Source organism: Bos grunniens, chromosome 17, assembly GCF_055505025.1.
Source record: "Bos grunniens cultivar Pamir isolate PY7600 chromosome 17, Bosgru_T2T1.0, whole genome shotgun sequence".
Lineage (NCBI taxonomy): Eukaryota > Metazoa > Chordata > Mammalia > Artiodactyla > Bovidae > Bos > Bos grunniens.
Window position 1 is genome coordinate 65799063 of NC_141181.1, and position 14997 is coordinate 65814059.

At 48.0% G+C, this 14997-nt stretch overlaps 1 protein-coding gene across 10 annotated transcripts in view; it reads left to right on the forward strand.

Annotated features, from left to right (window-relative positions):
* Positions 1–3609: 3609 nt before the first annotated feature.
* Positions 3610–14997, forward strand: part of GRK3 (G protein-coupled receptor kinase 3) — a 116719-nt gene continuing 105331 nt past the window's right edge. For 3 of the 10 annotated variants that reach the window (XM_086346003.1, XM_086346004.1, XM_086346015.1), the window contains exon 1: positions 3610–3861. In XM_086346003.1, the coding sequence (XP_086202129.1) occupies positions 3749–3861 (113 nt within the window). In that variant the 5' untranslated portion in view covers positions 3610–3748. The remainder of the gene's footprint in view (positions 3862–14997) is intronic. The other 7 variants (XM_086346005.1, XM_086346006.1, XM_086346012.1 and 4 more) reach the window with 7 other exon arrangements.

Here is a 14997-nt window from a genome sequence, read left to right on the forward strand (position 1 = left end):
TCTAATTGGAATCTTATAGTTGACTTCTTTTTCCTGTGTCCATGATTGGTTTTCCAGAACAACCCTCCCTCCTCAGTTTTTATAATCTGGGAATTCTCACCGTGAGTAGGAAGCCCCAGTAAAGCATAGAATCTAAACCAAATACGAGTTAGTTCTTTAGTTAGCCTTCGTCCCTTGAAGCTGTTATCAAAATTAACCCCGGGGAGCATAAATTTAATGCATCCATCTCAGCAACACCTCCCCTGATCTTGGGAAGTCATAGAAAAGAGAAAAAGAGAACATTATGAACCTTGCAGGAACTCTGGAGTTTTTATCAATTATCACAAGCAGCATGAACCCCAGTCATTGAAATCATCTCAGGGAGTGGGAGGGCGGGAAGCGTGCTTATTTGCAAGGGAGCCTTATTGGCTGAGAACAAATGGGTTGCTATTTTTTATTTGTTTTCTCTGTTCGTCTGTAATGATTACAGGATGGCCTTGGTGTTTAGCGACAGGATCCAGCAGGTCAGTGATGACAGCTTCATCACGGTCATTGGCGCCTTTTGTTTGCAGTGAACATGAAAAGCTGTTCAGTATTAAGAGAGTCCAGGGAAAGAAGGAAGGGGAGGGGCGAAAGGTGGGGAGAAAGTGAGACAGTAAAGGAGAGAGCCAGGAATCCCAAATTCACATTAAAAGAAGCGGTGCTCCGGTCACTAACGTCACCGGGGAGGGGCCTCAATTCTGACTCGCTGTTCTTTTTATTAGAAGAGTCATTGGTTGTGTCTGTAAAGACTTTTATTTTTTTTGGTGCCAATTTGGGTTCCTAGAAATGCACTAAGGAGATACCCTTTTCGAAAAGGGCCTTTCTGCTTCAAGGGTGGTGTCTGGGAATGACTTTCGTTTCAGTATCTTCTCTAGCAGGCAAAGGTAAAATGAAGCAAAAAGAGGAAATGCAGTGACCTTTGTTGGGGACCTACTGGGTGTCAGGCACAGTGCATTTTTATGAGCATTATCTCCGTCTCTTCTAACAACCCTGGGGTCCGGGCGGTGGTTTTGTTCCCCCTGTACTGATGAGAACAATAAAATATAAAAGTGTTACCTCGAAGATCAAGGCAGCTAGTCAGGGCAGAGCTTGGGTTAGAATTCAGCTGTGTCTCTTATTCCAGACTTACTGCTCTACGCTGCAGCCCACCCACTTCCTCCCCAAAGAAAGAAAGAGAAACCACCCACTACCAAACAAAAAACTGAATTCAAAGAGGCAAGGTTAAAAATCTCAGTATTTGGAAGACCGTGAAAATGTAGGCAGAAGTATGTATTATTTAATGATTGAATCATGTGAAAGCAAGGATGATTTTTTTTAAGACTTATTGAAAGAAATTGTACAAATTATAAAAATGTGTTGTTTTTTTTTTTTTGGAACTTACCTTCCTCCTGGGGTGACCCTTGACAAGGCCTTCTGTGTTCTTTTTTCTTCCCCCACAAAAAAAAAGTGGGTGGAAGACGAAAGTTTGATATTTGGCTTATGCAAATCATCGGTGAATTTTGTGCCCCCTTGTCATTTTGGCTTTCTGATGCCTGACCAAGCTCCTCTGAGTTGAGTGCCTATTTCTTACACACCTCTTATCCTTTTCTGGACAAGTTTTCTGAATGTTGTGCCTTCAGTCTTGAGAAAACCAGCCAATTGTGATGACAAGCATACAGGGAAAAAGACAGGGGGGAGGTATGACTTGGTGGGAGAGAGGGAGAGAAAGAGGGCAGGGCTCCTGCCATGACCAAATCAGGCTGTTCCTGCTGTGACATTGCATTTAACGTCCAGAATTTGACCTTAACCATGTCTGGGGCACTCTGTGGACCATATACGCTATTGACAGAACGTTTACTCAAATCCTAGTTAAAGTCAAGGTTCCTAGTACAATGTGACCGATGTGAATGCATTTAAAGGATTTTTTTTTTAAATGGATTTTCAGCTCAGGTTTTCTTATGACGTCTGGATGTCCTTTAACTTCACTCTGGCCAGAGTGATGGGTTCTGAACATGGACTTGTGTGCGTTGCTGTGAAAAATTAAGAAGTAAATGAAAACCCCAGGCCCGTGTGGGGAGTGTTGCCACCAGATACCAAGACTGAGGATCAGAGAAGCTGGAAATTCCCTCCTGCCTGGGTATTTGGCCTCCAGCTGTTCCACTTCCCTGTATCATCCTTCTGTTGGGGTTGTGTGCACAGTGTTGCTTGGTTGGTAAGCCGTGTCTGACTTGTTGGGACCCCATGGAATGTAGCCCACCAGGCTCCTCTGTCCATGGGGTTTCCTAGGCAAGAATACTGGAGTGGGTTGTGATTTCCATCTCCAGGGGATCTTCCCAACCCAGGGATTGAACCTGTAGTTCCTGCATTGGCAGGAGGATTCTTTACCACTGAGCCACCAGGGGGAAGTGGGGTTCCCCTAATTTGATGGTAAAACCACAAGAGCCTGAATGCCAGTTCTAGTTCTTAACGACCATTATTAACACCCAAAGGCAAACCTCTGCATGCAGGGGCGTGGTGACCACCTTGGACAGACAGCTCCTGTACCAGTGGGCTCCTAAGGCCAGCTCCGCTCCCACTAGGGAGCTCTCAGCCCAATTTGCCCTGCTTACTTAGCTTGAGACAAGTAACCTTCCAGCTGTTCGGTTTCTCTTTGCAGAGTTTATAGGGTGTGTGGTGGGGGGCAGGGGATTGGGGGTGTTCAGAGTCAGGACTGAGGCTTTAGGGGCCGGTCGGCCCGTGGGCTGTTCAAAGCCGACTTGGACCGAGGCTTCAGCATCACCTGGGTGGACAGGTGGGGCTTGTGCATTTCTGGGAGGAGAAGGGCATGACAGAGGATGAGATGGTTGGATGGCATCACCGACTCAATGGACATGAGTTTGAGTGGACCCTGGGAGTTGGCGATGGACAGGGGGCCTGGCATGCTGCAGTCCATGGCGTCACACAGAGTTGGACACGACTGAACTGAATTGAACTGTGGGGAGGCGGGTGAGGGGTGTTCAGGGTCAGGACTGAGGCTTTAGGGGCTGGCCTGCCGGGGGCTGTTCAAAGCCGACCTGGACCGAGGCTTCCGCATCACCTGCATGAACAAGTGGGGCTCGCGCATCTCTGGAGCCACCCCAGACCCTCTAGAGGATGCTGATGGGTTCTGTCCAGTTTGAGAACCGCCGTGTCCGGGGAACAGGGACCTCCTCGTTGTCCACTGGGTGCTGGGCATCGGGCCCTGGGCGCCCTCGGCTCGCAGGGGTCCCGGGGGAGGGGCGGCGGGCATGCTGGGCATCGGGTCCTGGGCGCCCTCAGCTTGCAGGGGTTCCCAGGGGGGCAGAGAGGGCGGCGTGAGGGCGCCTGGAGCTGCGGGCGGGAAGTCGGGAGCAGGAGGAGGAGCAGGAGGAGGAGTAGAGGAAGTCCCCCGTGGCCACCCCGAGGGGAGGGCGGGACGGTGCCCACAGGGAGCGGGTCAGCCGGCGACAAGCGGGGCCGCTGGGCTCGGGCGCCCAGGGGAACTGGCCGCAGGGCGCGCGCGCTCCCCGCCGACCCCCGCGGAAGGGGCGGGGGCGGCGGCGCGCGCGGGGGGCGGGGCGGGCGCGCGCCGGCGCGCGCGGGACGCTGAGCGGGGGCGCGCGCGGGGCGGGCCGGGGGGGCTGCCCCGGGGCGGCCCCCCCAACGTCGGGGCGCGGCGGGCGGCGGCGGCGGGAGCGCGTCCCGTCCGGGTCCTGAGGAGCCGCCGCCGCCGCCGCCGCCGCTCGCCAACATGGCGGACCTGGAGGCTGTGCTGGCCGATGTCAGCTACCTGATGGCGATGGAGAAGAGCAAGGCGACCCCGGCCGCCCGCGCCAGCAAGAAGATCGTCCTGCCCGAGCCCAGGTACCGGCTCCCCGCGCCCGGGCGCCGCCGCCGCCCCCCGCGCGGCCGCCAGCGACCCCCTGCGTCCGGGAGGGTCGGGCGCTCAGTCCGCCTCTGACCCCCGGGCCGGCGCTGCGGGGAGCGGGCGCCGAGGGGCCGGCCTCGCCGTGCCCGTCTCTGCAATGGGGCTTCGGAGGGCTGTTGAGGGGGGGACTCCGGGAGAGAGCGCCCGGAGTGCCCGGCGCGGCGGCCGGCGAGCAGCGAGCGCCCCTGTGAGGGGTTGTCCGGCTGCGGTGTGACTTCGCTGGACCAAGCCCCGTCCCCGCTCCGCTTCCTGCCCCATCCCTTTCTCTCGGGCCAGCCCCGTCCCTGGGGTCCTCCCTGTTTTAATTGCTGTGCTCCCCTCCTGCCCCATCGCTGTCCTTCCAGCCGCATCTGTGTCACCCCCCTCCTCCCCTCCCGCCCCCACATACGGTCCCCCGCCTGCCCCGTCCGTCCTTCTGCCCGGTGCTGCCTGTCTTTCCCTTGCGCTCCATCCTTACATAGTTCCTTACATAGTTCCTGCGGCTGTGCCCCTTTACAACTCCGTCCTCTCCTCAGCTCCCTCTGGGCGCCTTAGTTGGGGAGTGCAGGCGAGTTGCCTTTTTTTTTTTTTTTGCCCCGGGCACTTAAATTGCCGTTTTCCATGCTCGCTCCCCCTTTTAAGGTCCACCTGGCAGCAAGTAGTGAATTCTGACCCACTTGATTTTCTCTTTGGTACGTGGTGACAGGTCCCACTGGCGGCACTTCATTAAAAGGTTGACATGGGAATCACTTCAAAACGCATGTTGAATGGGTGATTTCAGGCAGAAATTTTGTTTAAATTACCAGCCAAGAACCCGATTGAATTGGCAAGGGTCTTGGTGAGGTCCATACCAAGTTGTAATTTTTTTTGCTTCAGAAATGATTTATTATTGGTGAAGTAATGAAAGACTTGATTAGTTCATATAATTGGCATTACCTATCATTGGCATTACCCCAGAAAAGGTCATTTATCAGATTAATAGTGAGTTTCAGATAGTGTATCAGAGGATTGGAGTTGGATTCTCCCCACCCCGCCCTTAGCTTCCTTCCTAAATAGCACCATCAGGAGTGGTACAGCAAATGTAGCTCCTTGACGCTTATAGCTCTTCGTGGAATTGATGGTACAATGAGGCATCTTCTTAACGGTGAATTTAAAACTATGTATTTTTGTATATTACTGAAAACTAAAAGTCATTCTCCATTTGAAAGCATCAGCACTTCATGCGTTCTGTGTCTAAGATTGCTTAAATATTACCTTGGCATAAGGGGAAAAAAAAATCTTTCTTGTGATGCTGAGTGATCATCAGATTATTTTTCACAAGTCCAGGAGCCTGAGCCCCACGATATAGAAAATATCAGTCCCTGTGTGCTGTTTGTTGTCAAAAGTCAGATTGTGTACATGAAGGTCTGCTTCCTGAATGTTTTTGGCTCGATTGACAGAGGATGAGATGGCTGGATGGCATCACTGACTCGATGGACGTGAGTCTGAGTGAATTCCGGGAGTTGGTGATGGACAGGGAGGCCTGGTGTGCTGCGATTCATGGGGTCACAAAGAGTCGTACACGACTGAACGACTGATCTGATCTGATCTGATCTGTCCTTTTTAGCCCCTGCATCTGGGTTTTGCAGGGGAGAACCTACTTTGATGAGCAGGAACAGGCAGGAAATGTCAGGAAGAGTGGAAGCCCTTTGGAGCATCGTGAACACAGTGCTCCTGTTCCGGACTTTCACGTGTCCGGAGCTCACTGACAAGCAGTGCTGTTTAAAATTTCTGGCAAATGGAAAGCTAAGTAAAACAGGAACCCTGAGTGAAACCTGAATTTCATTAAAAAAAAAAAAAAAACAAAAAAACCTGCATTTCTATAAATGTCATATATAACGCTTACTTTCTTTTCCTCTTTTTCTTCCTTAAGGACAGGGAATCCTAAGTATATAAAGTATCTGTATGTAAAATCAACAAATCTTAACTCATGGACAGTTTTTTTTTGTGGGGGGGGGGAGGGGTGACATATACTATTATTAAAATTAGGAACTTGTGTTCATTTTGTTTTTCTTGGTGTTTTGAACTTAATGTGACTTCTGCTTTTTTAATGTCCCTCCTGAGAACATCCTTAGTGCTTAGGGTATCCACTTCCTTGTGTGAAGGCCTTTGTTTTCAGTGACATTCTTTGGTAATGCTCTGTTTAAGGCAGAATTAGTGACAGGCCAGCAGATTTCTCATGACATTTTAGAACTGAGACATAGAAACAGGAGAGTAATTTTAGGAAGCAGCTCTTTAGTAATTGTTATTCTGTTGCTGTTTCTCTCTCTCTTTTTTTTTTCTCAAGTAGACTTTTGAATCAGGCCATTGGAACATTCTCCAGAGATTCTAACTTGTTTTGAATTTATCTCAACTGGCTTTACTTTTCTCCTGTGACCATTCACATAGTCACTGCCACTTCTTGTGCTGAGCTAGGATTCTGTACGTTGAGATCATCAGGTAAAACATCTTCACATCTTTCTCCAAGTTGGTGGCTCACCTGCTTGATTTGGGGATGGGGTGGGAGGTTGGGGGATTTCTAGAGCTGGTAAGAAAGTAAATTTCATGTGAAAATGCCTCAGCATCATGACTCAAAAGACTAGTGTGATTTCACTCTTTGGTGAAGGATACAGGTCAGACGTTCTCTGATAAGTTTCTATTTCAGCTTCATTTTGAGGAAAGCTGCGTGGTCACCAGCCGCTGGCATTCCTGAGCGAGACGTTTAGCTTTGTATGTTCAGTTTCTAAATGGGAAGCATAAACCTCGCCATTGGTGTATCCCCAGTGACTCTTTTTTCCAGCTAACTATTTGAAGCCACTGTAGCATTTTGTGTGCTTCCTTATTTCACTTACTTCACTGTTTCCTACAGTTTTGCACAGAGAGACAACAGAACAAAGCAATATCCAGCTAATTTCAATGAAATGAGGAGTGTGCAGTCCCCTGCCTATTACGGGAGAGTCTCAGAAAATGGAACATTCTGCCCAGGGGAGATTTTACTTCTCAGAGATGGCAAAGAGGCAACCATTTTGTTAGGCTGACACGTTATTCAGTTAATGAACCAATGAGTGTAAATCCTGTAAAAGCTGCCTGCTTGTTCAAATTATACAACTGCTTTAGTTTACTGAAACATTTGTTGCGCTAATGTGGTGATAATGGGGTCTATTGGTGACAGGCAGCTGTGACCCATGGACGCTCTGTGTGTGCCCAGTTGAAAACACGCACCTTCAGATGTGTGTGCCAGTTGTTCTATGCCATGTTAGGGAAGAAACATTTAATAGGGACTAATTCAGAAACCAAGGCCTGCAAAGGGTCAGCACCTTAAGCCCTGTAGAGTCGGGGCAGCTTTTCCTCTGGTCTCGTTACTCTCATAATCTTTTCTGAACAGCAGGATTCAGTTGACTTGAGTTGACACATTCTTGCAAGAGGTTCAGTCACAAAATCGATCTCTCTTCCAGAGTTTTATTTCTGTTCAGTGGACATTGAAAATTCAGGCTCATCCATCACAAAACTTGTCCTTTCCAAGTCACGGGAAAGCCTGAAAGCCTTTTAAAGAGCCTTTATAATTTTCTAGAAACATTTTCGACTGTCCTGAAGAAGGTTTGTGGTACTGTTTACTCCATGAATTCAGTGCACGGTTGTAGAGCTGTTTTCCTGAGCCAAGCAAGGCCTGGCCTGACAGCTCTTCCTTCAAGGGGCTTACAAGAGCCAACTGACTAGGAAAAGACCCTGATCCTGGGAAAGATTGAGGGCAAGAGGAGAAGGGAGTGACAGAGGATAATTTGGTTGGATAGCATCCCCTACTCAATGGACGTGAGTTTGAGCAAACTCTGGGAGATAGTGAAGGACAGGGAAGCCTGGTGTGCTGTACTTCATGGGGTCGCAAAGAGACATGACTTAGCAACTGAGCAACAAAACTACAACACAGTCTAGTAGGAAATACACAGGGAGTCGAGAAAGATGTGGACTTCATGTGCAATGCCAGAAGATTCTTTTTAACCTTGGACAGGTAGCACAGAGTGGCCTTTACTATTCTGTTTTCACGGATTACAGTATGCCTGCTCAGTGTTTTACAGTAATTTTTAAAGTATCCCCCTTAAAAAGCTGCCTAGCCATAATATACATAGTAATATGGTACTGTGCACCCATCTGCTTTTAAAGTTATTGTAGGTGCTTGGTCTTGAGAAATAGCTTCGTTTTCTTCTGATGTGGAATGGGATATGTTCTGTAATTTCCCAGTTCCAGTCAGCGAGTGACTGGAGGATGATTTGAAAGATTCCTCTCCATTTGACTTGGAGGGTGTTCTATGCCTGCATGGCCAGCTCTGAACTAGAGTCAGGGTTGAACGAACAAACAGCCTTCAGGAAAAAAGCGCTCATCATTGTCGATAGGAGCATTTCTATGTATGAAGCAGTGTGTGCTGCTTTTTCTCTAAGCTACACTTTCCAAATGTAATTTATTCTGACCTTTCAGCTATTACTTCATTCTTGGTCAAAGTTAATTTGTGCCAGAGACTTGAAGAGGTAAGGGCTGCATGCAGTCAGGAGTTCTTAGAAATAGATGTTCCCTTGCATTCAGTTTGGGGCCCAGAATCTGCCCAAGTCAAGCATTGTAAAAGGCTTGTGTCAAGAGCCCAGTTAATGTCTTTGAGTTCAGGCAGTCCCAGCTCTTAGAAGCGATGTGTTTTGAGCCAGCCTCTTAAAAGAACCTCCTCAGTACCCTAAATTGGGCTTCGGCAAACATCTGTTTGGACCCAGTGTCTTCAAGGCTCAAAGAAGGGATGCTTCAGTCTTCAGCAGGTGGATGGCAAGCAGAGTAAGAGATGGGCCAGAGCAGAGAGGACACCCGGGGTCCCTGCAGCCCCGTCAAGCGAGAGGGAAGCTTAAATTCCCCAAGGCAGTGATGTGCTAACCACCATTCAGCGAGAGCGCCCCCGCTGCCGGGCAGTTTGCACCTTGAGGGCATGTGTTCCCCACAAGAGTCTTGTCAGGTGATCAGCATCGGCCCCGTCTTCCGAAGAAGCAGGTGCCCAGGGAGGTTGAGGAACCCAGCCCAGGTGACCGCTCACCGTGGCTGAGGCAGGAGCCGGATTCAAGCCCAGGTTTCCCAGAGCCCGGCTGCTTTCCATCATGCTCTGCCATCTCACGCTTCTGGGTGCGGATTCAGCCAGCTGCCAGGGCAGCATTGGAAAGTCAGGACCATCCTCAGAGACTGATAGAGAACAGCTATTCCTCTGGGACCTGAGAAATCGGTAATTATGACTAAGTGAATAAGCAGTTTCTGCCTTATTTCCCAGGAGGAGCTCGGGGGGTTAAATGCCTGTTCTGTTTAACACGAGAAGTGCGATCTCACTGCTGTTAATGAGAAATTGTATAATAATAGACCGCCTCACCCTCTGGCCGCCCAACAGGATTTCTGTCTCTGTTATCATTTAGAGAAAAGGGCAGCCCAGGCTGCCCACTCTCCCCCTCCTGCTCCCCCCTCCCCCACCCCCAATTTTTTTCCTTTTCCGGGAAAAGGATAAAAGGAACAAAACTGTCTTTTTGGCTTTATTTGCAATAAAAATCACTTTCTCATTCAAATAATCTTCCTCTGTTAGAAAACTGTCTTTGAGGACAGCTGTAGGTGAAAATGCATTTTCTGTGCCTGATGGTCTGTCCTTGTTTTCTGGACATGGGCGGTGGGGAAGTGGAAACGATGAACCTGGCAACTCTGGCTTTCTTACTGTCAAGTCATTTGCCTGCAAAGTCATTTGCATGCTGATGAGGCTGTGTGATCCGGAGCCACCGCTGCCTCTCCTCTTTTTCACTTCTTTATCTTTCTCTGTTTTTACTGAAAGAAAAGAAAGTGCAAGTGCAAGTCCCTCAGTCGCATCCAACTCCTTGGGACCCCATGGACGATATAGTCCATGGAATTCTCCAGGCCAGAACACTGGAGTGGGTGGCCTTTCCCTTCTCCAGGGGATCTTCCCAAGCCAGGGATCCAATCCAGGTCTCCCGCATTGCAGGTGGATTCTTTACCAGCTGAGCCACAGGGAAGCCCAAGAACACTGGAGTGGGTAGCCTATCCCTTCTCCAGGGGATCTTCCTGACCCAGGAATTGAACCGGGGTCTCCTGCATCACAGGTGGATTTTTTACCAACTGAGCTATGAGGAAAGCCCCCTGGTTTTATTACTGATTAGAATTTAGAACCCTGGGGCCTTTTTGGATTGCTGTGTGGGTCTGAAGGAGAAGAGGGTGTCAGAAGACCAGATGGTTGGATGGCATCACCAATGCGACGGACATGAACTTGGGCAAACTTCGGGAGATGGTGAGGGCCAGGCTGGTGTGCTGCAGTCCAGAATGGGGCTGAGAAGAGTCGGATGTGACTGGGCGACTGAACAACAATGGGTCGGAACTGCAGCAAGCTCCTCCTCTCCTCTAAATATTTCTCCTAATTTTGGAAATCTTTTGGGTCACCTGTGCTTCAGCTTCAGTGTGAAGCCAAAGCACATTTGTGGTACTTTATAAGATAGTAAAGAAAAAGCCCATTAGAGAACACAGTGAAGATATTTTTGCAGTTCATCTATTTTGTGCCTGGTGGTTTGTAAGAGTCAGCCTTGGCCCAGCCTTGGACTTGTACTCTTGTTCTCTCCCATTTCCTTCTTCCAGGGTTTCGAGAGCAGGAAAAACTGATTATGTGAAAGTCGCCTGGCCAGACCTTCATCCTCAGTGAACTCGAAGGCCAGCTGTCCTTATCGCTGGGCCCTCATTTTCCTGTGCCCTCCCTCCTACCTGCCATATTGTCCAAGGAGAGAAAGTTCTAGACTAGGAAGTACAGCCCTGATTCCACTGGCAGTTTGCCACAGGCCCTTCTTACGTCACTTAATATCAGTGTATGCAGTTTCCCCATCTGTGCAATATGATATCTGTTCTTTTCTGATCACAAACTGTCCCCCAAGTCTCTGTCTTTTTAGAGCATTTTCTATCCATACATTTGTGAGCAGCAGAGAACATTCATTTCAAACACAGAGAACGCAAGAGAAAGAAGAGTGAAAGAAATGTGAAAAGATAGTTTTTCTTTATTTACACCCTGTGGTTGTGGTTGGGATTATACACAAGACAAGACATAACACCCTTAAAAAAGTACAAAACGGTAGCGGATAAAGGCTGTGTTGCATGGAGACTGTGGACAGCGGCTGGGCTTGGAAGGCAGGACTTCTGGAAAGTTGCGTTGTTGACCCCAGTAGGTGAATTTCTCAGGTTTCTCCTCAGTGTTCTTCCTCCAGCTGTTTGTGGCAGTGCTGTTTGTCTAGAACCTTCTGCTCACTGTGCCTTGCTTGGTTCTTTTCCTTTCTTTCCTTCTTCTCCCTTTTTTCTTCTCTCCCTCTCTTCCCTCCGTTTTCTTCCATCCATCCATCCAATAGGCTCTGGACTATGTTGGCTTCAGTACCTAAGAGTTCATAAGTGAGCCATTCTTAAAAAATAGATAATTTAGCAATTGAGAGAGTTGACATCCTCAGAAAGTCTTTGTGTCAGTAAAATGAACCAAAAATCATAATCTGAAAGCAGCTGGCTTCAGTGCGTTGAGCATAAGGTGATGCATTCTCGTCTTCCTCAGACATCCACAGATACGTGTTAATAACCTAGCGTTGTCGTAGCTCCTGTTTGAAAAGATCTTGGAGGGCGTCCAGTCTAGTCCTGCGTTGGGAGGGCTACCTCCCTCTCCAGCATCCAGCCAGGGTCATCTCTGGGAGCATCTCTGGAAGAGATGTGTCAGAAAGCGCTTTCTCTCTTTTTCTCCCCCAACGGGATATATATATTTTAATTGGAGGATTGTTGCTTTACAATGTTGTGTTAGTTTCTGCAACAGCGTGAATCAGCTCTATGCATACGTGCATCCTCTCCCTCTGGGGAGCCTCCCTCCCACCGCTGGGGAGCCTCCCTCCCACCGCTCCCCCCACCCTTTTATTTTCATAGGATTTTTTTTTTAATTGAAGTATAATGGAAAGCTCTCTTGTAATTCATCCTGTGCACAGATCGCTCTCGCTCCTTTCGTGATCCTGCAAAACAAGTTTAATTCATTTGCAAAGTAGTAGATCTTCAGTCTCTTGAATGCAGCTACCTCAGCCCCCGTGGCTGCTGTGGGGAACTGACTTATTGCCTTTAGTTGTTCCTCATGTCACGCTGAAGCCTGCCCGCTGCTCTGTAATCTACACTCATCAGTCTGAATATTACCTACCAGAGTAGAATATTAAAATTTATGAAGACGAAAAAGGTATCTGCAAAATTACTGTAATAAATACGGTGATGGCAGAGCTGTTAAATCCAACATCAAGTGTATGATTGAGTCCCCCTGAAAGTTCCATTATAGGGCGAACATTTTTGGTCCCGTGAATGATTCTTAAATTTCATTTTACTGGTTTGGTTAGGGGATCGGTTGTTTCCATAAACGGTCAGAGTTTGGAAGCTAAGCGTGGGCTCCCCGAGTATTGTGACAGTGACTGCCTTTGACCAGTGCTGAGTGCCTGGCATTGTCTGTTTCTCAGATAATCATAGGCTAAACTATTTCAGGAAGAAACTGAGCTTCCATTAAGCTGAAAAGATCCATCTCCTGAGGGTTAGAGAATGTTTGTTTCATGTGTTCAAAAATTGACAACTCTGTTAGCTGGGGAAGCAGCAAGTTTCTTTATTTTCAGCCAGAAAACTTTCTTGCATGACACGTTCGTAGTGTTTGTATTTTGTGTCATTAGGTCAGTCCATTGCTCTTTATTTAGAAAGATGACTGGTGATATTTCCAGGTCATTTCTTCTACATCTTCTGTATCTGTATTGCTTTTGATAAAGATTTAAGTTAAAAATGAACTGAGATGTGAAGGCATTTGCACAGCTGTTAAATACTGTAGGCTTTCATTTTGCATCATGAAAATGTCTTAAGGCATCTGTGACATTTTCAATAGATCTTCTTTTAAAAATACAGGGCTTTTTTTCTTCTTCTTCTATTTTTTGGCCTCTCCGTGCAGCATGTGGGATCTTAGTTCTCTGACTAGGGATCGAACCTGTGCCCCCTGCAGTGGAAGCAAGATGTCTTAACTTCTGGACTGGCAGGTAGGTCTCCCAAATATGAGGCTTTTGGTGGTGGGCTGGGGGATCTGTACCACATGTAGAAAGAAACTCATCCTAATAGAAAAGGTCAGGGGACTTTCATCTTTAAAAGGCCTTGCTGTTTTCAGCTACACATGCTGATTCTTTCCTCCTATTATAATGACACCCTGCGTGGGAAAGGGATTACACGGTGGATCTTGCCACTGCAACCCTGAGTACAGAATAGAATGGAGAGTTGGCTCTGCTCCCTTGTTGTGTTCCATTTTGGAAGCACTGCCTTCTCTTTTGTTGCCAGTGGCCGTGGAAGAAAACATTATTTTATCAAAACACCCCTCTAGAATTGAGCTAGAAGAGAAAGGTGTTCTCTGCACAATAGCAGTTTCTAAGCAAAGGGTGAGAGGATGCTTATGCTAATGAAGAAAGTGAAATCGAAGTGTTAGTAGTAGCTCAATCATGTCTGACTCTTTGCGACCCTATATACTATAGCCTGCCAGGCTCCTCTGTCCATGGAATTCTCCAGGCAAGAATACTGGAGTGGTTGCCATTTCCTTCTTCAGGGGATTGTCCTGACTCAGGGATCAAACCTGAATCTCTTGCATTTCAGGCAGATTCTTTACCATCTGAGTCATCAGAGAAGTGCCCCCCCCCAAAAAAAAAAAAAAAACCCCATCAAAAACCTGTTGAGACTTTTGTATTCAGGGATTTCTTAAGGTTTAACCATTTGGTTGATTGTTTAATTCCATGTGGAAAACCGGGCAGCACCTTCATGTTTCCGTCCTTTAAATAAAGTGTCTTGCTTGACAGGGGATTGACGTTTCAAATTATTAAGAAAAAATAATCCAAGTTACTCTGTAAGAGAAGCTTGTTTTCTCTGGCTGTGTCCTGCCAGAAAGATCTGATGAAGTAGCTGATGCATACTCCTTTGTGTAAGATCACAGTTTTAAGGTAAACATTCTGGCCCTATGGGTATCTCACGACTCCCTGGCATGGGGTAGGTGGCAAGAGAACAGTAGAAAAAGCCAGACTCTAGTTTTGAGGGGCCTCAGTGGTCCTAACCTGATAAAATTCTTTCTCCACTCTTAAGAGACATTCTCCTAAACTAGGGTGTGAACCGGATTAGAATTAATTACACTGATCCTGATGGGAGATCTACTTGTTGGGCTTATCAGTTAGGTTTGAACACGTTATCTTATTAAACCCAATGTTCATCTGTTTCACGTTTATGCAAGAGATTTGAATTTAGATTAAAAAAAAAAAACCTGCATTAATGCTTGTGTATAGTGCTTTGCAGTTTTACATGTATTGGATCTTTCTTGTTAGCTTTTCAAGTTGTCCTCTGTAGTCGGTAGACAGTTGAGAAAGGAAAAAGACAACTACTTGAGACATGTCACGTGGAGACATTGAGGAGGGTACTGTGTCTGGAGGGACAGCTGGTGCTCTCCTCAGACACCAGGGTCTTTCCTGTGGTCCCAGGGGTGGTCTTCCGCCTGCAGACTCAGAAACTGGATTCTGTCATCGCAGAGTCTCTCTCTGCCTCCTGATGTGAAGTTCACATCCATAAGCCGAGTTGGGCCCAACTAACACCTTCTCTTTTTCAAGGCCGGTGGTTCTTATTTAAAGACCCCTTGGAGAATCTGATGAGCTAGAGGCTCCCCCTCCCCCGCCCCAAAATGCACGGACTCACCTGGTTGATTCATCTCAAAAGCTCCACTGTAGCTGGAGTGTCAGATTGATATTCAGCGCTGGCTGTCAAGGAGCCTGGCTGGCCGAAGGCCCTGTGACCCGAGCGTCCCCTCTGGAAGGCTGCCCCTGTGGATGTGGTGCAGACGCAGGCAGCACAGGCCAGTGGCCGGAGGGCTCAGAAGGTCTGGCCCCTGGCTCGGCAGCCACGGGAGCCAGGACCAGGTCGTTTCTCCAGAGTGGCTTTACCCTGGGTGTGAAATCCGTGAGTACCCTGAGGGTGAGACGCCCCGTCCACACTTCCACGTTTCCTGT